Below are 25361 nucleotides of genomic sequence, written 5' to 3' on the forward strand. Positions count from 1 at the left end.
AAGGAGGGTTAGTCCATTAACATTTTCCAACCACATTTTCCTTCCTGTTAACTGCAGTAGATGCATTAATGTATTTATGCAATCTCTTAAATTATTTCTTGACTCTGTTTCCAGAAAATGAGATGTGAAATCTCAAAAATGAATTGATGTGCACTTAAAATCAATTCAAGAAGGAAAATCCTAATGTATATGTTTTATACTTGCATGTAATAATAGAGATAATGAGAAATATGCATTGATTCTTTAGTATATCATGCAGAAATAATATGTATTATTGCACCCCTATTATGAGTAGAATTATGATACGGGCTTTTTCTATTGTTTTTGACTGGATTCATTTTTTTTTCCCTTGTGTTGGTTGGGTTGTTCCATCTTCTTTCAATTCAAGCCTTTCCCCTTAAAAGGTTGTTTAATTCTTATTCAAAATGAGCATTAAGTCTTCCCATTTTTATTCTAATGAGAATCAATTAGTTAAACCAATCCTTTGTTCCTGTGGGAACAAATATATGTGAGGTTATTGTTCTACTTTATGTACCTTTCCCATTAAATACTGCTAAATACTGAAAGCATTAATCCCATCCCATCCATAACATTCCCTATTAAGACATCCTATGCAATGCATGATAAGTATCACTTAACCTTTAATTCAATCAAGAAAAGTAGCCCCCATTCCTCACAGTATTTTCCATATATTCCTTTTTATCTAAGTAAGAGTCTATGATCCACTGTCATTAATTTCATTGCAGTCAATTGCAATTCCCTTTCTTTATATTATTTTCTTAATTTTACATATTAAAGTGCAACCTTGGTTAAACCTAACTATTTTTTATTCAGGGCATGCAAATGGTTAGAGTACAATAATGGGACACACACACACACACACACACACACACACCACATATGCACACACAGCCTTACTTCACTTAATATGTCATCTAACATCAGGCAGTCAACATTGCTTAACAATTGTGTTACATATTATTGATATTTGTTCTCCAACTTTTGAAAACAAATATGATGTGTTTTCCTACTTCATCAAATCTACTACTCCCATCTCCATCTTATATCCTTGTCGGCTGATGTTTTGCCTTAATAGTTTGGCTGAAATCCCCTATTTTTGTCTCTAGACGTCAGGAAATACACTTCTGATGTGAAAGCTACCCTCCTTGCACAAAAAGTTAGAGACATTCCTGTCTTCAGAAATAGGAAATTCAGGGCGCAGTGAATCTATTTGAACAAACCTTGTTACACTTGGCAATTCACTACCCCAGCCCAAATACTGTTTGGGATTCCTTTGTCTAAAATGTATAAAAATGGGGCAACTGAGTGGCTCAGTTTGTTAAGTGACTGACTCTTGATTATAGCTCCAATCATGATCTCATACTTTGTGGGATCAAGACCCATATCCAGCTCCACATTGACAGCATGGAGCCTGCTTTGGATTCTCTCTCTCCCTCTCTTTCTCTCTCTCCCTCCCCAACTTGTGTGCACTCTCTCTCTTAAAATAAATAAAAGTAAAACATTTTTAAAAATGGATAAAAGTAATGTGACTATGTTTTTTTGGGGGGGTCTTAATTTTTTTTATCGGGCCTCTGTGCACACATAATTAAACTTCATTTTCTTCTCTCAATCTGTGTCGTGTTAATTTAATGCTCAGACCAGCCAGGAGAATCTTGAAGGCTACGGAAGATATTTCGTCTCCAAGAGCAGTTAGCTGATTTTCAGATAAAAATCTCAGAATTTTGTGCTTTTCTATTTTTGATCTTTGTATCTTGAGCCTCAACTTTAGAAGGATCCTTAATGGGGCACCTGGGTGGCTCAGTGGGTTAAGCCTCCCACTTCTGTTCAGGTCATGATCTCGTGGTTTGTGAGTTCGAGCCCCACATTGGCTCTGTGCTGACAGCTCAGAGCCTGGAGCCTGCTTCACATTCTGTGTCTTCCTCTCTCTCAGCCCCTCCCCTACTCACACTCTGTCTCTCAATAATAAATAAATGTCAAAAAAAAAAATAGAAGTATCCTTAAATAAAAGAGTCTAGTAGCACAATTATAGCTTACCTTTATGGATTTTCATGAGGCTATTTATGTGACTCTAGGTGTTTTGTAAACTGTAAATGCTTTCAGCTCTTCTTTTGTGCCAGTAAGTGGCTGTAATTCTCCAGTACTCTTGTTACCTTCCAACATTAGGTGCTTTTAAATAGGAAGCAGTCATGCTCGTCCTGGGGGACATCTCTCGTGTATCGTTTTGATTTCTAGGAGACTGCTTCTGCTTTGCGGTCATTATAGTTCTTTTTTTTTTTTTTTAACTTTCTCTGTAGATAACCCTTTCTTCTCTTTTCTTCTCTGTAGATAACCCTTCTTGGCGCAAAGCTCCCTCACTAAGGGGGAGTCCCCTGGTGGAAAAATTCCACTTACTTGTTTAGTATTACTTTCTGGAAAAAAAAAAGTTAAAAAATCTTTCTATCTATTGCATTTCAGATCCTTCATAATTGGTGTGGGTTTGCTTTTCTTACCTTTATTCCCATAACTCACTCAAATCTGGATCATCCACAGCCTTCGAAAAATCTGTCATATATTTTATCACATGACCATGGTATGCTTGGTTCTTAAATACATTAGGTGGTGCGATCCCTTTTCAGGAGTGGAGAGCTCGGTTCCTGGATTAAGTTTTGTGGAAACTGAAGCGTGTCCTGTCTGCTGACAAAAATCTAGATGGTTCTATTCATATTATGGTGTCCACTCAGACCTCAGGGAAAGTGTCTAGCTACTTCCAAATGGGATCCACCTCGAAAATAATCATTTTCAACTAAATTATTTAGGAAAGAAAGAGAAAAAAATCAAAATTTCCTGTCAAAATCGTTTTCTTATTTCACCTACTTCTAGGTAGGTATGACAATACAATTATCATGCATAAAGTTGCAAATCCAATATCTACTTGTACTTGCAATTACGTTTGTTTCTTCCTTTTCGGAGCTTTTTGACTATGTGTCAAAATAGTGCTTTTCTATTTGTCAAAATAGTACGTTTCCAAAACTGCATTTTGTTTCTGTATTTTAAGCCTGCTTATCTTCACTATGGCATGCTTCTTATACAGTAGCCCTCTGTACCTATTATTGTAACTGATTTAGTATAGCTGAGGGACTTCATGTTTATATACAAATAGGACGTCCATTCATGATTTGCCTCAAATAAGATGTCAGTTACTTATAGGCTGGGACAAATTGAATCTGTGTCTCCTATTGGAGTAGACCAATTTAATCCCTATCCTGTCTTATTCTTAAGACAGAGAATTGAGGGCTTTTTTATTCAACTAAATATCATCATCACACACACAAAAAAATTTAATTTAAAACTGAAACAATGCCTTAGATATGTCAGTGGCTTAACAAAATAAATAAGCATTTTCCACTCTTACCACAGTACAATTTTGTGGTCAGGAATTAAGGAACTCTGGTTCCTCAGGGCACCTGGGTGGCTCAGTTGGTTAATCATGTGATTCTTGATTTCAGCTCATGTCATGATCTCATGGTTCCTGAGGTTGAGCCCCACATTGGGCTCTGTACTGACAGCATGGAGTCTGCTTGAGATTTTCTCTCTCCCTCTCTCTCTGCCCCTCCCCTGTTCATGCACTTGCTCATTCTCTCTCTCTCTCTCTCTCTCTCTTCTGCAAAATAAATACACTTAAAATAAAAAGAAGAAGCTGGTTCCTTTTATCTAAGAATCCCATTTTCCCCTAATTTGTTTATCTTTGGAGTTCCCTATTGGATCTTCAATATTCACACAGCTGAGAATTAAAGATATACAGAAAATAAGGAAACAAATAAACTCTTAAGAGTCTCAACACAGAATAATCACATCACTTCTCTCCTTGTGCTATTGTAGAAACTAATCACATGGTCTAATGTAGATATGAGAGGGCTAGGGAATACTGTTTATCATATATCAAAGAAATGGGAATATATTTGGAAAGCAATAAGCCAGGCTCTGCCACAGTGTTCACACTAACAATGTGCTGTATCATGCTATAACTTGTAAACCTTTAATCTTTTTTTTTTATTTTAGGGAGAGAGAGAGAGTGCACACATGCAAGTCAGGGGGGAGAGGCAGAGGGAGAGGGACAAAATTTTAAACAGGTTCCAAACTCAGTGTGGAGCCCAAAGTGTGGCTTGATCTCACAACCCTGAGATCATGACATGAGCCAAAAATCAAGAGTCTGATGCTTATCCAACTGAACCACCCAGATACCTCCATATGTAAGCCTTTAGACTGAAGTTCTAGCATGACATTTACATAACAGTAATTATTGGTGGTACATATCTATATTTTACCTTTTTAAAAAGATATATTTTATGTCTAATCCAATATAATATTATTTTATTCTTTGTTTCCAACGTTTATTCATTTATTTTGATAATGAGTGAGTTAGAGAAAGAGAGAGAAAGTGTGGAGGAGGGTTAGAGGAAGAGGGAGGGAAAGAATCCCAAGCAGACTCAATGTTCAATCTCAGGAACCATGGGATCATGATCAGAGCCGAAATCATAAGTCGGATGCTTAATCAACTGATCTACCCCAGCACCCCAATTTCATTCTTAAATTAGCAACATTATTGGGGCATAGTTTACATAAAATAAAGTACAACTTCTAAAATACATTCAATGAAATTTGAAATTTGATGAAATCTGATGAGCATATACTCTTGTGAAACTCTTACCACAATCAGGATACAGAACATTCACATCATCTTGAAACATTCCATTGTGCAGCTTCACAATCTGTTTTCCTTTCACCTCCAACTCCAGGGAACCATTGATCAGATTTCTGTAGCTTTAGATCATTCATAATCAATTAGAATGTCCTCTGTTTTTTACTGGAGTCTTTGCTTAGTGTAAAACTTTAAGATTCAATTCATCTGTGTTGTATATATCACATTGATTTTCACTGCAGAATTGAATTCCCCTTGGATAAATACACTTCAGTGTGTTCATCCATTCATCTGGGGATGGGATTTTAGTTGTTTCTATCGCATAGACAGTTGTGCATATTTCTGAACAAGTTTGGAGTAGGGCATATATTTCCATTTGGGATAAATAGGAGTGAAATGGTTGGGTTGGGTTGTAGGTGTGAGGTTGTCTTTTAAGAAACTGTAAAAATATTTTCCAAAATGGTTACAACATTTTGCACTTCCACCAGCAGTGTGGGGGAAGGATAATAGCTTGACCTTCCCCAACATTTGGCATCATTAAAGTTTTCACTTTTTGCCGTACTAATGGATGGGTTGTGGTCTTTCATTATTGTTTTGATTTGCATTTCTCTTGTGACTAAGTATGTGCCTATTTTTATGTTCTTACTGACTGTATGTTTTCTTTGATGAAGTGCTCATTCAGTCCATTTGCTCTTCTCCCCGCTCCTTGGTTGTCAGTATTATCAGATAGCAAGTATTCTTTACGTATTATGGATACAAATTCCTTGTCAAAAGTACATATGGTGAACGTTTTCACCTAATACAATGCTCAGGTTGATTCTGAAGTGAGTTAAAATAAAAGTCTCTTAAATTGATAATCCTGGTTCTTAAAAGGGAAAACATTAATATTCAAAAGAAAAAATCGTCTTGATGGATCACGTTTAGGAATGGTAGCATTTAAGATAAATAGTTTCACTCATTAATTAAATAAAATAGTTCTTGATGCTAAATAATATGTAATTGTGGGGTGTCTGGGTGGCTTAGTCAGCTAACCATCTGGCTCTTAATTTCAGCTCAGGTCATGATCTCACGGTTCGCGGGATTGAGCCCCACTTTGGGCTCTGGTGATAGCATGAAGCCTGCTTGAGATTCCATCTCCCCCTCTCCCTCTGCCCCTCTGCCTGCTTGCTCTCTCTCTCACTCTCTTTAAGAGAGAGAGAAAGAAAAAATATTTAAATGAAATGTAATTGTATCCAGTTTTGGGTAATCAAATTATTAATGTATGACATGAAATACATAAGATTTGTGTATTTTTTTCTCCACATGAAGATGAGGTGGAAAAAGCAAACTTATCTTGAGTGCTGCCACAAAGTTTTCTATATTACTATTCTTTCTTTTGAATGTTGAAGTCCTTATTAATCTAGGAAAATAAAATTTAGTAAGCTAATATTTCTATTTTAAATTCAAGCATCAATTACTGGGAAAACTCAAATAATTAACAGAATGTGTAACGATATTCTAAATCAGTTAGATACTAGTCACTATCCACATCTGGAGCTAATCTTCAGCCATGAAGATGTATACTTAATATAAATTAGCTACTGAAACCTCGGAATTCATTTCAAAACCAACATTACACTGAAAACTCACTTTCGCTATTTTACACAACTTTAACTTCATAAAATATTTTATTTTCTTTTTATAAATGCTTCTTGGATTTCTTAAGAGTTGGTGATTTTATTAGCCGGATTGTTTTATTTTATTTTATTTTAATTAATTTATTTTTTATTTTAGAGAGAGACAGAGAAAGATCCCAGGCAAAGGAGAGGGGCAGAGGGAGAGAGAATCTTAAGCAGACTCCATGCTCAGTGCAGAGTCCATCATGGGGCTTGAGCCCATGACCCTGGGATTATGATCTGAGTCAAAACCAAGAGCCAGACCGACTGAGCCACCGAGGCACCCCTGGATGGTTTTATGTTAGGTCTCTTCTTGAAATATCATTAAGAGGAAAATGAATAAATATCATGCTTATTTGTTACAATCTTGGCTCCGAATGAGGTTTTCCTCTTTCATTATTTACTATTTGACAAAAATTCATCAAGTATTCAAGTTTTCAGTATTTCAAATATCAAGAAGTAAAAAAAAAAAAAGCAGAAAAGAAAAAATGGGCCAACTAGATGAAGAAACGTTTTCTAACCGTATAAGAAGGTGGTCAAATTTGTTTATGAAAAAGGAAAAAAAAACTAAACTGTAGAGATTCAGTTTATTAAAAAAATTTTTTGACAGTTTTATGCAATTAGGACAACACATTATTTACACTGATTGTACAGGTGAAATGCACAAGTCCTGTGGACAGGAACCAGCCATTGACCCCTAACTCAGTTGTGTTCATGGTGAATCAAACCAGCTTGCATGTGTATGAGTTTATGCAGTTTAAAAAAATAATGTTTATTTTAGTTTTGAGAGAGAGAGACAGAAAGAGACAGAGTGCAAGCAGGGGAGGGGCAGAGAGAGAGAGAGAGAGAGAGACAGAGACAGAGAGACAGAGAATCCCAGGCAGGCTTCCAGCTTTCTGCACAGAGCCCAATGTGGGGCTCAAACCCACCAACTCTGAGATCATAAACTGGGACAGGGCAGACACCTAACTGACTGAGCCACCCAGGTGCCCTGAGTTTAGGCAGTTTTGAATTTGATGACACCATTGTACTTGCAAAAGAAAGCCAACTAAATGGGATCATGTGGGTTGTCTCACTCTGACTTAATGAGCCTTCATTTTGATATTGTCATCTATTCTTTTTTCCTTCCACAGCTATCTGATGCATTCCAAAGAGCACTTTTATAGTTTACCCAAATTTTTTTAGTGGTTTCATCAGGAAAATGGGCTTGCTGTGACCATGTACATTATCACCAGAAATGGAGATTATTTTTTATTTGTTTTAAATGTTGGAAATCATATGTGACTGTGTTTTAAGTATGTCCATTATATTTGTTTGAGTCATTTATCCAAAACAATTCAGTGGTATCTCCAGTGTTGGATCACACGATTTTTGGTCAATTATGATTTTTTGAAGCAAAGGGCGATTGATTTTACTGGCTTGCTTTCAGGTTAAAACAGAAGGATGACATTAAAAGAATAAAGAGCAGTATTTTTTTTTTGCTTTCATTACCAGCAAAATGTGTTCACTAAAGAAAATTTAGACAAAAGAGGAAAAAAACTAAAACAACAAAACTGTCTCTCATGTGTGAACATTTTGATGTATTTCTTCCATCTTTTTAAACATAGTTGTGTTTGATTTAAATCCTATGCCTGCAGAAAAATTTATAAATTATCACCCATGTGAGTCCTTACAAAGCAAACATCCTATAACTACTGCTCAAGTCAGCTATAGAAAAGTATAAAGTGCCATCACTAGTAACTTTGGGGGAGACATAAAGTGGTGCCTGGTGGGATTGGCTGGATGGATACTTAGCTTCTTAATTTCTTATCAGCAGGGCAACCATGTGGATACAATCCTGATATCAAAGAGTCCAGCATAAAACAAACTCAGCAATGAGTAAACATAATCAATGTATAGTAATGTAGGAAAGCAAACTGAACATTAATTTTCGATTACAATATGGCAGACTTAAATAAGAAAACAGAAAATGAGCTCAAATCGGAAGCTAATACATTAAACATTAAGGTAACAATTTTCTCAAGGCCATCATGGCATCCTCATTTCTCAGAGTGTATATCATAGGATTAAACATTGGGGTGACAATGGTATAGAAAAGAGAGAGAAACTTGTCTGCTCTGGAAGAATGTTTAGACTTGGGCCGTAAATATGTGATGATTGCAGATCCAAAGAACATCACAACAACTGTGATATGAGACGAGCAGGTGGAGAAAGCTTTGGTTCGTCCTGTTGCTGATGGCAACCTCAGAATGGTGGAGATGATTTTGATGTAGGATCCAAGTATCAACAGAAAGGGGATCGTAACAAACAGCACAGCGACTGTAAAGACTAACATCTCATTCAGGAATGTGTCCCCACAGGCCAACTTGAGTAGTGGAGGGATGTCACAGAAAAAGTGATTGATTTGGTTAGACCCACAAAATGGCAGAGAGAAAATTTGGTATGTCTGCCCTGTCTCCACTGGAACTCCAGTAATCCAGCAGGCCACTACCATCTGGACACAGACCTTGTGGTTCATAACTAAAGGATAGTGCAGAGGGTTACAAATGGCCACGTAGCGGTCATAGGCCATCACTGTCAGAAGGAGGCACTCTATGTTTCCAAGCGTAAGGACAAAACTCATTTGTGTTGCACAGGCAAACAAAGAAATATTTCTTTTCTGAGTCCAAAGGTTTGTGAGCATTCTGGGAAGAGTGACAGACACAAAACAGATTTCCAAGAAGGAAAAATTACTAAGGAAAAAATACATGGGCGTCTGAAGAGCCTGGTCAACCCTGACTATGAGAACAATGATGCCATTTCCCATCAGAATTATCACATAGACAAAGAAAAATATTACAAAAAGAAACATTTGAAGATTGGGAATATCAGAAAATCCCAAAAGAACAAATTCCATCACTGAAGTGAGATTTACTTCTGCTGTTTTTTTCTCCATCTGTGAAAATAGTGAAATTAGTTATTTATCTTTTGGGGGCTGTTTTCTAATTTTATGGACCAAAGGAACTTAGGGGAAATTAGTACATAAAATTTCTATTGTTTACTAATTTCCAGCTTTTCATATCCTGGGCATAAAGAACACAACTAATGGAGAAATTCGAAATATATCAACATAGTTAATATGTAATACAAGGTTAGAATTTGACTGAAAATGATGTGTTGTAGAATTGTTAATTTTCAATTTTTGTATGTTTGTGTCCAGAGCAAATTAATCCATTTTATTCTTTTTTTTTTAAATTTTTTTTTCAACGTTTATTTATTTTTGGGACAGAGAGAGACAGAGCATGAACAGGGGAGGGGCAGAGAGAGAGGGAGACACAGAATCGGAAACAGGCTCCAGGCTCTGAGCCATCAGCCCAGAGCCTGACGCGGGGCTCGAACTCACGGACCGCGAGATCGTGACCTGGCTGAAGTCGGACGCTTAACCGACTGCGCCACCCAGGCGCCCCCATTTTATTCTTTATATGTTGACAAACAGAATCCTGAGACAGAGACCTTTACATTACTTTTTCCTTGTGGTATGTTACCACCAAATTTTGAGATATATTTTTTGGTTACTTCTCAATTCTTCCAGGAAGCCTTTTTTTTTTTTTTTTTTTTTTTTTTTAGAGAGACAGAGAGACAAAGAGAGAGAGAGAGAGAGCATGAGCAGGGAGGGACCAAGGGAAAGAGAAAGAGAATCTTAAGTGGGCTCCATGCCCCAACATGGAGACCCAGGCAGGGCTCTATCTCAAGACTGAGATCATGACCAGAGGCAAAGTCAAGAGTAAGTCGCTTAACTAACTGAGCCACTTAGATGCCCCCATGTGGCTTTTTATAAGTACAAGCTTGCCTTCCATTCCGTACCTCACAGCTGTAGCTCTTACTGTTTGTGTATGCACTTTATTTGAAACCATTCTGGTTTCATTCATTTATCAATATAAAATAAACAACATGGTCATCAGATGTTATAATGCAAGATCTTTTCTTTATCTTGTCCAAACATGTAGTAGATATTTGATAAATGCTTTCTGAACTATTCCTTATTAATAATGGCAATATTGAAGGAATTACATGGATAATATGATTTCTGAAACTCTGCCTAGCAAATTTATCCTCAAATGACTTGCTCACTGCCATTGGTCACTTTCATTGAAAAATTCTCATTTTAATAATATATCGGAACTGAAAAACAAAAATCATAATAGAACACTATAGATTATTATAAAATATCATTGTGAGACAGTTTCCAGAAACATCAAAGGCAGAGAATATATATTTTAGCTAGCAAGTGAGCAAGTACATTGTGATCGTGAAGAATTAATGAGATCTACAGAGACTCAATTATCTATTCATGTATTGAGATATAGGTGGACAATATAGAAATTTAAACAAAAAAAGGCAATTATACCATTACATAATGTCTGGAAAAACAAAAGACAAAAATGATTTTAACTAAGTTATCATTGTGTTGATCAAGTGCTTGCAATAAGATTTCTCATTTAGTCTAAAATAATCTTCTTGAGTGTTGATTTCTTCATGGAATATTATAGATGGAGGTACTTAGGATCAAAGATTTGCATGACTAAACTATAAAAAAAAAAGTTCTATTTGGGTCCTAAGATTCATAAGCATTCGGGGAAGGTAATAGATAACACTGTATAGCAGATTTCCAAGAAGGAAAAACTGCCAAGCAAATATAATGCTACATGGGAGTTGAGATCAGGGTCCAATTCTGTCAGAACTAAGGTGACATTGCCCATCAGCATAATGATGTAGACAACCAAGTACAATCCAAATAGAAACCACTGGAGATGGGGATAGCTGCAAAATCCAAGAGAACACATTCCATTAATTTGGTTAGATTTTTTGTCTGGGCATTTTTCCTGGTGTTTCACCTGTGGAAGGAGAAATATAGCCTGTGCTTTTTACTGTACCTTGTACCTGCCTTGACATTGCTTGTTCTTTAGACTGACTCAAAATGTCCAGATGGGCTTTCGTGATCACTGCCGTTGTTATCAATTTAAGGATGCTACCATTTATATGTGTCCCATGCTTCCAGTTTAGATCCTGTGGCTTATCACTGTCAAACTCCCTTGAAATTTGCTTCAGGGCCATTCCATGATACTTTCTGAACACAGCCCAGGATAAAAAAAATTATACCCCACTCAGCACAGGCTCTGGAACATTGACTACACTGAGGACAGACCTATTACTTTGTCATTTGGTTTTCTACTTAACTGCACTTCTTCACAACCCTATTGTATATTCCATGAATTCTCCATGCAGTAGCACTTTATCTTAAAGCGTCTTTTCACATATATTTTCAGCTACCTTTTTCAGGTTTTCACTCCTCTGTCCTTATTTGCTGATTTTGAGCATAAATGTCCCTATTATTCAGTCCAAATCACTAAATGGTTTTTAAAGATATGTTAGAATTGTTATCGTGCCCATACGAATATCCTTTAGAAGGCTACTATGTGGAAAACGTGAGAGGATTTTATTCAGAAAAATTAACTTGAGAACATTGATTCAGATTAACAAAACAAAACAAAACAAAACTTTAAAGCAGGTTGACCCTGGGAAATCGGGACAACCAAGAGTGTGTTCATCACCTGTAGTATGCAAGGTGTGTGGGCACAGAGAGGAAAGATGTTGGCTGTCTGTCTAGTTTTACCCTCCACTCTCTTTGTTGTTCCTCCAAAACATACTCTTCAATCACTGTTTTTAAACTCACCATTCTTTAAAGATAAGGCTATCAAATCTCAGAAAAGGTAGATAGTTGACCAATTGCACAAATGTTTGTGATTGCAAGCTAGCAATTTTTTTTTATGTCTGAATGCTATTTTCATGAAACTTTTTATTTATTTATTTGAGAGCAGGAGAGAGAGAGAGAGAGAGAGAGAGAGAATCACAAGCAGGATCCATGCTTTCAGTACAGAGCCTGACATGGTGCTTCATCTCAGGGACTGAGATCTTGACCAGAGCACAAATCAAGAGTCAGATGCTTAACCAACTGAGCCACCCAGGTGCCCTCCATGACTTATTATCTGCGTGATATTAAACAATTATTTAAACTTTCTAATTTTTGCTGCTTCATTTTTAAAGAAAAGAATGGGACAATATTGATAACGTTATTACCTATCAACTCACACTGATCACTTATTAGCTAGGATTAAATGATTACAATTATGATTATATTTTGTTCTTTGTACTCTCCAGGGTTATAGTGCATTGCCTAGCAAAATGATATGTAATCGCGTTATTGTGTCCCAACTCTAGAGAGTGAATTTAAGAGGGGATCCATCATACTCAGGTATGACCCTGAGCTTGTATAGATATATCCCATGTGAGTGTCTCCTTGGATATCATACCCCCATGTCTGTTGGCTCACCACGAGTCCCACCCAGCCCGTTCTCATGTCTCCATCCTAATGGGACTGGACATTACCTACCAAATTTAGCATCAGGGCAATGATGTAGGTAAGGAGTACAGTCCTCCGCAGATGGAAGGGATTGAATCATGGCCGCACCACAGTTACTTGTGTGACCTCAGGCCAGTTACTCAGTTCTCTCAGCTAAAAGTGAGGCAGTTGCTGTCCCAATGCTTCAGGTTATGCGAATCAAATCATTTCATATATGTAAAAACTTTAAGCAGTTTTATACAAGTTTACACATTTATACATTTATACAAGTTTTGGGTATTTTTATAAGTTTACACAAGTGCTAGTGATGATTTTTATAATTAAAAACAAAGTTTTATTCTACTGAATTTTACTCCAAGTTCTGCACAACTTGAAGAAATACCTTGTGAATACCTTCTCTATTATCACACAATTATTATACAAACACGATGAGATTTTAAAGCAGTCATCACATATTATAAAAATCCCAAACCATTCAACACTCAAGTTGTAAATGCTCCATGAATTCTCTGCCAATATATATTTTTTTGTACTATTATTTTTACCTATAGGACACATCACTGTTCAAGACTTAATGTCTCTCTTATGTAATTTGCTAAATTCCTTTCATTTTCTTTCCTTCACTGACACTAAATTATGTGAGCAGTAAGGGCTGTAATTATTTTCTTACTTGGGATCCATATCGATCTAACAAAAATACAATATACCTAACATAGGGCTCATCATTTGATTCGACAATGAACTGATTCTAAATGGAACAATCAGTTTTAAAGGTGGGGGGCGGTAGGGAGAATTAGTCCAAGAAAGAACAAATGAGTCTAAGGTTTATGTATCACTTTTAAGAATGACAGTATTTAGTTTAAACAATTTCACTCTAATGACTTTAATGTCACACCCTCCAGTGCTGAATAAAACATAATTTCTAGTTGAACAAACCCAACTTTTTGACAGTCATCAAGGTAAAAGATGAAACATGTAGGATTTGCTCATGTTATTCTCATAAAGGAACAAAGTAGAAAGAGCAAATTTTCACTCTGTGTGCTCTCACAAAATTATATTATTCTTCTTTCTTGTAAATATTTAAGTATTTACACAAGAAAAATAAAAATGTTCTAATACAGCTATTTTTTAAAAACTCAAGCCTCTGTTCCCTGGAAAAATCCAAATGATTGAGAGACTGGGTGATATTATTCTAAATCAGTTTGATATTGCTCATATCAACATTTTCATACCTTCTTCAGTTATGTTTGTATATTTAATATTAATTAGCAGCTTAAACCTTGTAATTAATTTTAAAAAATTTATGTTTCTTTATTTTAAAGAGTAAAATATTCATTGGATTCCTCTAAAGTTGTAATTTTATTAACTGGATTGTTTTACTTATTTATTTATTTAATTTTTTTTTAACATTTATTGATTTTTGAGAGACAGAGACAGAGCTCAAGCTCGGTGTGGCAGAGAGAGAGGGAGACACAGAATCCGAAGCAGGCTCCAGGCTCTGGGCTGTCAACACAGAGCCCGATGCGGCGCTCGAACTCACCAACCGCGACATCATGACTTGAACCGAAGTCGGACGCTTAACCAACTGAGCCACCTGGATGCCCCAATTTATCTCTTTATTTTAAATGGTTATTTTATTTTGTGGGGTTGAGAGAATGTGCGCACAAGTAGGGGAAGGGCAGAGAGAGAGAGAGAGGGAGAGAGAGAATCCCAAGCAGGCTCCATGCTGTCAGTATGGAAATTGACTGAGCTACCCAGATGCCCCTGGATTGTTTTATTTTAAGTCTTATTAAAATATTCCCGAGACCAAACTTAAAGAATAAATGTGTACTCCTTACTAGCTCTTGGTTCAAAATGAAGTTTTCTCTATTATTTATTTACCATACTTATATATTAGTTATTGAAGTTTTCAGTATTTCAAAGAGATTTAATATTACTATTTAATATTATTATTCAACTGTAAATTATATTTAATATCAGAACTATATAATCTATATAATAGTTGTTTTAATATGACACATTTGCTATCATATATTAAATATTAGGTTTTAAATTTGAGTATATGATGAACTAAAACTTATAAAAATATGAAATAGCACATATTTACCTTTCTCATTTAGGATGATGCTGATTTTTTTTCTCACTGTAGAGGGTTTTCAATATTTATATTACTTTAGGTGAAATCACTTATTCCATCAAAGACATTCAACTACCTTTCAATTGTTCTGTTCTTTCTGAAATAAAATGCTCCTTAAGTAAAAGTTGTGTTTACCCTATTGGATCTCTCCAAGCAGACACTTTTAAAGTTTTAGTTTAAAAGCATCACTTTGGCATTATGTGATTTATTACATTTATTTTTTTTTCCAAAAACTCTCACCCTGCCCAAAACGCTTTCTCTTCAACCTCTCTATGGAATAGACTGTGTAACACATCTTATTTCTTACCTATGAACATGGTGCTAAGCAATATCATTTGGGATCATCCAAAATTGACACACAGCCAACTCCTACTCTACTAGGAACACTCCATCCTGAGCTTCTGTTTCTATTAAACTAACTCTCATCACTCTTTTTTTGAACCATTTTTTAAGACTCTTGGCTGTAGTAGATCCTTTCATCTATATTCAGCGTTCTGCCTATGTAATAATCATAAATTTCCTGATGACAAATAATATTTTAACATATAACACTGATAACTTATTGACTTTTTTTCACGAGCACCAAGGCAGGCTGAGAGCTAGATGTTGGCTGTATTACACCTGGTTTAAAAAATTAATTTTGGAACCAATATGAGTATTGATAGGGGGAATATCTTTTTAGTACAACATTTTGACATCTTTCTCTAATTTCGTTTCAAGTGTGAACCCACTTTTAAGTGGAAACACTACCAAACATGTTGTAGGATAATAAATTATTTAAATTTTCTGAGGGAGTGGGAAAGATGCCAGGAAGAGAGTTGGTGTCTTTTAGGCTTTCATTCTGGAAAAGACAATGGTTTCCAAAACTGAGGTTGTTTAAGAATCCTGGCTTGAGGTGTGCGTGGGTGACTCAATTGGTTAAGCATCTGACTTTGGCTCTGGTTGTGGTCTCACGGTTGGTGACTTCAAGCCCCACATCAGATGAACTTGAGCCCCACTTTGGGATTTTCTTTCTCTCCCTCTCTTTCTACCACTCACTCTCTCTCTCTCAAAAAAATCCTGGCTTGGGATCAATTTCTCATGTCAAAAATAGAATGTTGCTTCCCCTCTTTTAATTATCTTTTTTTTTCTTTTCCTTTTAAAAAATGTAGTTACATGTAAAATTCTGATCTCTAGGTAAAAGTTTCATTGGTGAGATAAATGACATGCAAAGTGCCAGTTCTGATGAAAAATATTTTTTTAACCTCTGATTATCCAATTAAAGACCAGCCCAATATTGCAAGTACAATCTTGCACACATGATTGCATTTGATGTATTTCATGACTTTATCTTAAATATCTTAACAAATGTGTTTTTTTAATTTTAACTTTTTTTCCACAATAGAATAAAAGCTACACAAAGCTGGATTTTTGTCAAGTCATTTTATGCATTCTAGGTTAGGTTTATAATCCTCTGAATATCCCTGAGTGGCCACAGTCAATACCTCATGAGACAAAATAATCACCTAGATAGGACCTACCTGAATTCTTGACCCAATACATTTACGAGAAACCATAAAGTTATGTTATTCCAAGTTAAAAGGTCTGGAGTAATTTTTTATGTAGCACTGGAATACTGGAACAGAGGCATTTCATAATTGTTACAAAACCCACTTTCTTTTTTTTTAAGTTTATTTATTTTGAGAGAAGAGAGAGTGTACATGCATGAGAGTGCATGAGCAAGAGAGGGGCAGAGAGAGAGAGAGAGAGAGAGAGAGAGAGAGAATCCCAAGTACTCCCATGCTCAGCATGGAGCCATGTGTGGGACTCTGGAATCGACCTGAGAAGAAATAAAGAGCTGGACGCCCAACCCACTTTCTTGGTAGCTTTTCTTCCATTATTTCTCTAGGTTGGCACCATGTATAGACATTTGACAGTTACTATCTTTTAACATTCTGAGCTCTTAAATTATTGTCTTCACTCATTTATGTTGTTTTTGTAAGATGGTATTTCTAGAATCATACCTATTTAGATTTTAAAAGACCTAGATGGATAAATTAAGGTGTGTCAAAAATAACTAGTTCAAATAAGTACTCATCACTTAATCCAGTACTATTGAAAATGGATCAAAATGAGTTGCTGGTATTTACTGGGAAACATTTGAAGGAATACAATCAATCAAAGAAACAAACTAAACTTGGTTTTCTTAACGGTAACGTCTTGCTATTTGCTTAGACACCATAACGATTCTCTTTTCAAGTATCATCTTTCTTAACCCAGAAGACCTGGCAAAATGAATGCAATGAAAGTTTCTACCACATTCATTTGAATTTCTATTAATATCCTGCACCAAAAGAATTAATAGTTAAGTCAAGAAATCTTAGAGAACAGGTGATTCCATATTTGAGCAATATAACTAAATTCTCTTCATATTATTTATCTGCAAAAGCAAGGATGCACCCATATTTTTTTGCATTAGTACAGAATAAGGTATAAATCTCTGGGGATGTCACTAATATGACTCAGCCATATAGTCAAACCATTTCTATAAACAGAAAACAAGGCTAAAGAGAAGCAGAAACAGAAGAAAGAGATGCAAAAAAAAAAAAAATCCTGAACTTGCTCAGGTAACTAGTTCCAATTTTTCCTAAGGGCCATCCATCTCAGCCACTTTAAAGTCTTAGGGGGTGGAAAACTTAAAAGATACATCACCACACTGAAAAACCTCTACAATAGCTTTTTGTGAAGATTCTATTGTTAATCTATTCTTAGATTAATTACAGATTAAATTTTAAATCAAAAAGAGGTGACATCTTCCTGGGGGTATAGTTCAGGGAGACAGCATTTGACTGCAGAAAGAGGCAACATCCATTTATGGAATGGTAGAACTTGTAAAAATATAAGCTAGAATCATTCAGAGGTTACTCTCCAAAGGCGTGCCATACAATGTTCTTTAATAGCTGATGTCTTTTTGAAACTAATAAAAAGTACATGATAGGTAAGTCAAGGGGGAAAGGAACATGGATATTCACAAGAATTTTTTAGGGAAATAGTATGGGGACCTTAACTATCAAACAAGAGAGACTTTATTGTTCAGTACAACAGTCCCTACTCACCAGTGAATTTGTTGGGGGAAGTAGACTAGTTCACTAAATATGAGATTTGATAAAAAATTCATTTGTTATTGGCAACAGAACCACTGTGGATATATCAGAAATTCCAGCATAAAACAAGAAACTCAGAAATGAGTAAGGATAATGGATGTACACAGTTTATCCATTCACTAGCTGATGGACATTTGGATTATTTCTACTATTGGAATAGAGTGAATAAAGCTGTTATAAATATTGCAGTAAGGCTTTGTGTGTCCATATGTTTTCTTTGGTCTTGGGTGAATAACACAGAGTGAGATTTCCAGGGTATATGGTAAGTGTATATTTCACTTCATTGGAAATTGTAAGATTGTTTCCATTTTGTTTCTTACTAGCAACGGATGAGAGCTCCATTTCCTCTGTATCCTTGTAAGTACTTGCCCTTGTCATTTCTTTTCACACTTTAAAAATTCTAATCATTATAAAAACTTAGAGTCATTTTAGTAGGTGTATGAGATGACATTGTGGTTTTAAATTATATTTCCCTAATCTCAAATGCTGTTGAACAGTTTTTCATACACTCAGTTGACATCTATATATCTTCTATGATGATGTGTTTAAGTTTATATCCTTTTTTATTGTTTATTTTTCTTTTGTTTTCAAATTATTGGCTTTTTAGGCTTCTTTACATATTCTGGATATACGTCCTTTCTTGGATAGCTGTCTAGCGAATATTTTGTACACGTCTGTGGCTAGTTCATTCCCTCAACAGTGTCTTCCATTAAGCAGAAAATTTTAATTGTAATGAACGGTTTATCATTTTTCATTCTTATAGTTCATGAATTTCGTGTTTTATATACAGATTGGTGACTAACACAGGTCACGCAAATGTCTTATGCTCTCTCTACAAATGTTGTAGTATTAGATTTTAGATTAAGGTCTAAGACCTATTTTAAGACAAGGGTATGTCTGTCTTTTCACCAGCGCCACCGTCTATTAGTTTGGCTTCTTGATAAATCTTGATCTATCCAACACTATTATTCTTTTTCAAAATTGTTTTGACTACCTGATTTCCTTGGCCTTTTTGTGTAAATTGTAGAATTACCCTGTAAATTTCTGCAAAAATGCCTTTTTCATTTTAATTAGAGTTACATTGGATGTGTGGATATTTTGGAATTGCATTTACTTAATAGATCCTTTGTTCATAACTGGGCTGGCTACAAATACCATCTTTTCAATTGGAATGCCTACAAATTCTTCCTCCTTCCTCCCCCCCTTCCTTCCTCCCTCCCTCCCTTCTTTCCTTTCTTCATCTTTCTCTTTCTTTCTTTCTTTCTTTCTTTCTTTCTTTCTTTCTTTCTCTTCTTCTTTCTTTCTTTCCTTCTCTCACCCAGATTCCATGGCCAACATTCATTAACTACTAATTTAGAACCTCTGAATGTGCAGTTCAGGCATCTATATATTGTTTACAATTAGAAAATTTTAAGTAAATAATTAGGTACTAATATGTAGATTAGTATATGGGATCCCCAATACAATTCAAGACCATTATATTAAACAACGCAAGAAATTCGACATGTATCTCTGTCAGATCTCTAATATTCTAATGTTATACTTGTGTAAAAGATGGTCTGTCTGCACACTCCACCATATGTTTTGTAATTACTTTCTATTCATGTATATCTCTCGTACCACTTAGAAGTATACCATTTAAAATTAAATAAGTATAGTAAGCTTTATTAAATGATTTCGAAGTCTCTTATAGGTTGTGCCCTCCTATCAGTTCATGGTGTACATATTACAGAATTTTGAGAGAAATAAACAGGTGTTATTCCCAGAAAAAGGAAACTGGAATTCAGAGAATGTAAGTCATCCACGCAATGGCACATAGCTATTTAGTATCAGAGCCAGGATTACATCCTGTAGTATTTGATTTCCTTTCCAGTTCTAGGCGTATTTTTTTTTCCCCACTGAGGATGATGTTTACCAGAGGCCAAAGTGCATTCATATAATCATCTTTCTCATGTAGTTAATTACTCCAAAAGTATTCACTTGTTCATTATGGAAAAAAATTAAGTCATCTTGTTACTTTTCTGTCCCAGAAGAGAATTAGTGTGTTTTGTCCTTAGGGCATCACCGTGGACTTCAAGAAAGGCTCAAGAACCGGGTATACAAATCCAAAGGCTTAATATTTATAGTACACCTTAACTGTGTGAGCGGCTCAGGTAAGAGGAAAAGTTTTTCGTCACTTGCAAAATATTTTAGAAGGTATGAACTCAAATCTCAAACCAGATTCTACAATTTTTAAGTTTATTTATTCACTTTGAGAGAGCAAGATTGAGGGAGAGCATGAGCAGGGGAGTGGTGGAGGGAGAGGGAGAGAGAGAATCCCAAGCAAGCTCTGTGCTGTTCGTGTAGAGCTGGACCTGAGGCTCTATCTCATGAACAGTGAGATCATGGCATGATTTTAGTTTCCCAGATTGACTTTTTTTTTTTTTTTAATTTGGGACCAATATTTTCGTCTTTTAAGCTTCTATCTCTCAAAGTGAAATTGGCTAAATGTAAAAACAATCAGTTCTTATTTCCTTAAATAATAGTTGACAGAAGGCCTGTTTGACGAAGAGCCATCTTGGATGAAGTAAATGCACCTCGTATTTTTTTGCCCATCATTCTTCCAGCTCCCTACGGTGAAGTACATAATTGCTCTAATGGAGCATTATTTGGAGTAAGATATAACTTCATTCATAAACTACCTACTTGTCCTACACATGTGATCAGATATCAAGAGTTATGGAAAATTATTATGGACAAAATTAGGAGGGGGATTTATTGTCAGCATACAATTATCTTGCTGATATGCTCAAAGTCAGAATGCAGTGACAGAGTGGCACCCGGGTGGCTCAGTTGGTTAAGTGTCTGACTTAGGCTCAGGTCATGATCTTATTCTTCATGGATTTGAGCCCCATGTGGAGCTCTGTGCTGACAGCTCCAAGTGGGGAGCCAGCTTCAGATTCTGTGTCTCCCTTTCTCTCTCTGCCCTTCCCCTGCTTGTGCTCTCTGTCTCTCAAAAATAAATAAACTTTAAAAGAAACAAACAAGAACAATGTAGTGACAGAGACGCATTTTAAGATGTCTGATACCATAGAATATTGGCATTCATTGGGGTTAGACTTATGAGAATGGTATTTAATTTTTTTTTTCTTAACGTTTATTTATTATTGAGAGACAGAGAGAGATAGAGCATGAGCGTGGGAGGGACAGAGAGAGGAGAAGACACAGAATCTGAAGCAGGCTCCAGTCTCTAAGCTGTCAGCACAGAGCCCGACGCGGTGCTCCAACACACGAACTGTGAGATCATGACCTGAGCCGAAGTCAGACACTCAACCGACTGAGCCACCCAGGCGTCCTTGAGAATGGTATTTTAATATGTAAGTGTCATATAACACATATATGCCTAAGAAAAGAAGAAATACTCAGGATCCTTTCATTGCTCAATGCTTTGATAAAAAATGATTTTATAGGGGCACTTGGGTGGCTCAGTCGGTTGAGCGTCCAACTTTGGCTCAGGTCATGATCTCACGGTCTGTGAGTTCGAGCCCCACATCGGGCTCTATGCTGACAGATCGGAGCCTGGAGCCTGCTTCAGATTCTGTGTCTCTACTCTCTCTCTCTCTCCCTCCCCCACTCACTCTTTGTCTCACTTTGTTTCTCAAAACTAAATAAATGTAAAAAAAATGGTTTTATAACTCTCTATTTTTCTGTAGTTAAATAAAATTTAGAAGTCATATTTCATATGTATGCATCCCTCACATATAACAAACACTTGAATTTAATTTAGTGCATCTCATACATAAACACTCTGTAATCACATCATGTTCATGTAGTTGAACAAGACAGCCACAGAAATTTTGGTCAATCTTAGTTATTCTTCGTTCAGGAGGATAAAGTTACTTGTCTAAGGTCTTACTAGGTGTTAAATCTGAGATTTTAATTCAGGGTTTTAGAGTCCAAGCAAATATAATGTTCTCTATCTTCCATAAGTGTGGTATTTCAGACACATAGGTAAAGGTTAGAATTGTAGTGAAGTTGGAATTTCCCATATGTACGTCAGTCAACGTGTATTTTTTAATAGATTCTTTTACTAGACCACCTATTCGTACATTTTTCAAAATTTGGTTGCGTATTTTAATTTCTTTTCACCATGCTTCTTTCTATCTGCTTAATTCCTACATGTGTGTTTTTCATGAGTAATATATGAGTTGTATGAATTAACACAGAAGTCAATATTTAACTTAATTACATTGTTTTGCTCTTTATTTCTCTAAGGATCAAGTATATATATATACATATATATATATATATATATATACACACACACATATATATACACATATATACATATATATGTATATATATATCAAGTATATATATGCATATATATGTGTGTATATATATGTGTGTGTATATATATTTGGTCTGGTAAACCCACATTTATTAATTTTTTTAATATTTTGTTTTGAGAGAGAGACAGAGCATGAACAGGGGAGGGGCAGAGAGAGAAGTAGACACAGAATCTGAAGTAGGCTCCAGACTCTGAGCTGTCAGCACAGAACCTGATGTGGGGCTTGAACCCATGAACCATGAGATCATGACCTGAGCCGAAGTCGGATACTTAATCAACTGAACCGCCCAGGCAGCCCTGGTAATTCCACACTTAAAAAGCTGTTCATTCTATGTACTAAGCAATTTTTTCACATGAATCTGGGAGGAATTTCTTTAGGGAAAATAAAGTAATCTAGATTTCTTTTCCTTCTGATGATACTTTTAATTTTATCATTCTCTACTTGATATAATATAGTATATTGTATATACTATACAGTATATATTCTTGATATAATATATAATCATATATAATATAGTCTCAACATAACAAAAATATGGTGTGTTTTATGTTAGGAATATAGATCATTTGTAGGTCACTGAATTCAACCTAGTCCTTTGCACCACAAATTTTTCACTCCTTTATCAATTTTGGTCTATGACATGCTGAAGAAAAACAACAGTCACCATCCTGAAATCTTGCTCCTAAATATAGTAGATGCACTATTTCATTTTGCTTCAGTGATGGAGGTTTTCAGTCCAGATACTGATGACTCTTCAGCATTTTGTTTGTTCTACACTTTCCTTTCTTCATACTTCACTGAATGAGAAACAGTTTGACAGCATAGAAAAATAGACCAGGAATAAAACACAAGATTTTGGCTTACATGGTGATTGTATTCTCTTAGCAATAACTTCAATAAACAATTTTATTATCTATTATCAGTTGATATTTATTTTAGAGTAAATATAGAGACTCCATGTAAGTAACTATAACATGGTAAAGGAATGGCCATGAATTAGTTTCAATGGGAATGTGTCTCAAAACACAACTCCAGGACTTTGCAGGGATGATAACTATACATGTCGAGAAAAGTCTTGAATTAATATTAAGTTAAAATTTGAAAAACAATAACAGTAAAATAAACTATAGAAGCCAAACCTGGGCAACTTCCTGTCAGATGTTTCAAGAAACAAAACTGTAAACAAACAAGGAAACAACAACAACAACATGACTCTGGTTTTGTTTGCAAACAAAGTGCATGTAGCTCCATTAGATCTTCCATTCTGTTCATTACTATTCTAGAAATACTAATGAAATGAGATAACAATTAGAAAACAGAACATCAAATAGTTATTTGGAAAAGGCTGCCTCATCTAACAAATTGGATAAGTCCAACTTATTCCATTTTCTGGTAATCTGGGAACATTTTGTCATTGGTTTTGTCATTCAAACCCAATCCAATCTTGTGATGTAAGTGTATTTGCTCCCATTTTACCAACTGTGCACGTTAAGGAAAGGCATTCCATGCATGTCGTAGAATATCTGGGATCAGTACTCAGAGTACTCAGCTCTGTGCTTCATATTATAATATTTTTTGTATTCAAAATTCCTATATTTATTTATCTTTCTGAATTTTAAGATGATGTAATATGAAACTAAGGGGCATTAAATTTAGCAGAAAATAAACTAGGAATCGAAGCACAAGAAGTGCCACTATTTTTCACATGGCAAGTGTAGCCAACAATGAAATGAAATAATTTATTTAATTTGCTTGAACAGGGTGATGCATCCACTTGGACCCAACTTCTTCATTGCTGCCTATTCCTTGACTGCCAAAGTATCAATATGTCCTTCTAAGAAATAGACATGAGGCTATGATTGAGTAGATTGCATTTTCCAAGAAAAAAAAAGACGTATTGTCTTTAAAACCTATAAATAAAATCTGAAATGTCAGCAGTGCCATCAGATTTAGATTTATACAGGATTCGGATGGAAAATGTGACTGAAGTCACGACATTTATATTGATGGGCTTCACAAATGATTTTAAGCTGCAAGTTTTCCTATTTTTCCTATTTCTAGCAATCTATCTTTTTACGATGATGGGAAACTTGGGAATGGTTTTATTGGTCATTGGGGATTCTCGGCTCCACAACCCTATGTACTATTTTCTGAGTGTCTTATCATTCCTGGACGCCTGCTACTCTTCAGCTGTCACCCCAAAAATGTTAGTCAATTTCTTGTCAGAGAATAAAGCCATTTCCTTCCTTGGATGTGCAGCACAGATGTTTCTCTTTGTTACTTTCGGAACCACGGAATGTTTTATCTTAGCTGCAATGGCTTATGATCGCTATGTAGCAATCTACAACCCTCTCCTGTATTCAGTTAGAATGTCACCCAGGGTCTACGTGCCGCTCATAATTTCCTGCTATGTTGGTGGCTTTCTGCATGCTACTTTACACACCGTGGCTACTTTTCGTCTATCCTTCTGTGCATCCAATGAAATTAAACATGTCTTTTGTGACATCCCTCCTCTTCTCGCTATTTCTTGTTCGGACACTCACATAAACCAACTGCTAGTCTTCTACTTTGCGGGATCTATTGAGATATCCACTATCCTCATAGTCCTGGTCTCCTATGGTTTTATTCTGTTGGCCATTCTGAGGATGCATTCCGCTGAAGGGAGGCGGAAGGTCTTTTCCACGTGTGGCTCTCACCTAACTGGAGTATCAATTTTTCACGGTACGGTTCTCTTCATGTATGTGAGACCTAATTCCACCTATGCTTTGGATCATGATATGATAGTGTCAGTATTTTACACGATTGTGATTCCTATGCTGAATCCCATCATCTATAGTTTGAGGAACAAAGATGTGAAAGATGCAATGAAAAGAGTGTTTGGTAAAAACTGGTTTGCCAATAAAGTATACTTTTCACACTAAACGTTAAATTGAAAGAAATGAAAATTAATGGAACTGTCTTCAGACAAAAAGCTATGATTCAAGTGATTTGTTTTC

The 25361-nt window shown here is 35.7% G+C and overlaps 2 protein-coding genes across 5 annotated transcripts; one reads left to right on the forward strand and one right to left on the reverse strand.

Moving 5' to 3' along the window:
* Positions 1 to 8356: 8356 nt before the first annotated feature.
* On the reverse strand, positions 8357 to 14008 carry LOC124506231 (olfactory receptor 10AG1-like). 4 transcript variants are annotated; one of them, XM_047072253.1, is made up of 2 exons: positions 13987 to 14008; positions 8357 to 9267 (listed from the first exon to the last, which is right to left on the reverse strand). In XM_047072253.1, the coding sequence occupies exon 2, from the start codon at positions 9248 to 9250 to the stop codon at positions 8357 to 8359; it is 894 nt and encodes a 297-aa protein (XP_046928209.1). In that variant the 5' UTR covers positions 9251 to 9267; positions 13987 to 14008. The 4 variants fall into 4 exon arrangements, with proteins under 4 accessions (XP_046928209.1, XP_046928208.1, XP_046928206.1 ...); XM_047072252.1 differs by lacking the exon at positions 13987 to 14008 and adding an exon at positions 13778 to 13793 and having other exon boundaries at positions 8357 to 9273; XM_047072250.1 differs by lacking the exon at positions 13987 to 14008 and adding an exon at positions 13235 to 13256 and having other exon boundaries at positions 8357 to 9273.
* A 10270-nt stretch (positions 14009 to 24278) lies between these two features.
* LOC124506047 (olfactory receptor 5T1-like) lies at positions 24279 to 25286 on the forward strand. The gene has a single exon (XM_047072054.1). It carries the CDS (start codon positions 24294 to 24296, stop codon positions 25284 to 25286), a length of 993 nt encoding a protein of 330 aa, XP_046928010.1. The 5' UTR covers positions 24279 to 24293.
* The last annotated feature ends 75 nt before the right edge of the window (positions 25287 to 25361 follow it).

Source organism: Lynx rufus, unplaced genomic scaffold (genome assembly GCF_022079265.1).
Source record: "Lynx rufus isolate CCGP_SWC_20201006 ecotype Redwood Valley unplaced genomic scaffold, mLynRuf1.p SCAF_9, whole genome shotgun sequence".
Classification (NCBI taxonomy): Eukaryota; Metazoa; Chordata; class Mammalia; order Carnivora; family Felidae; genus Lynx; species Lynx rufus.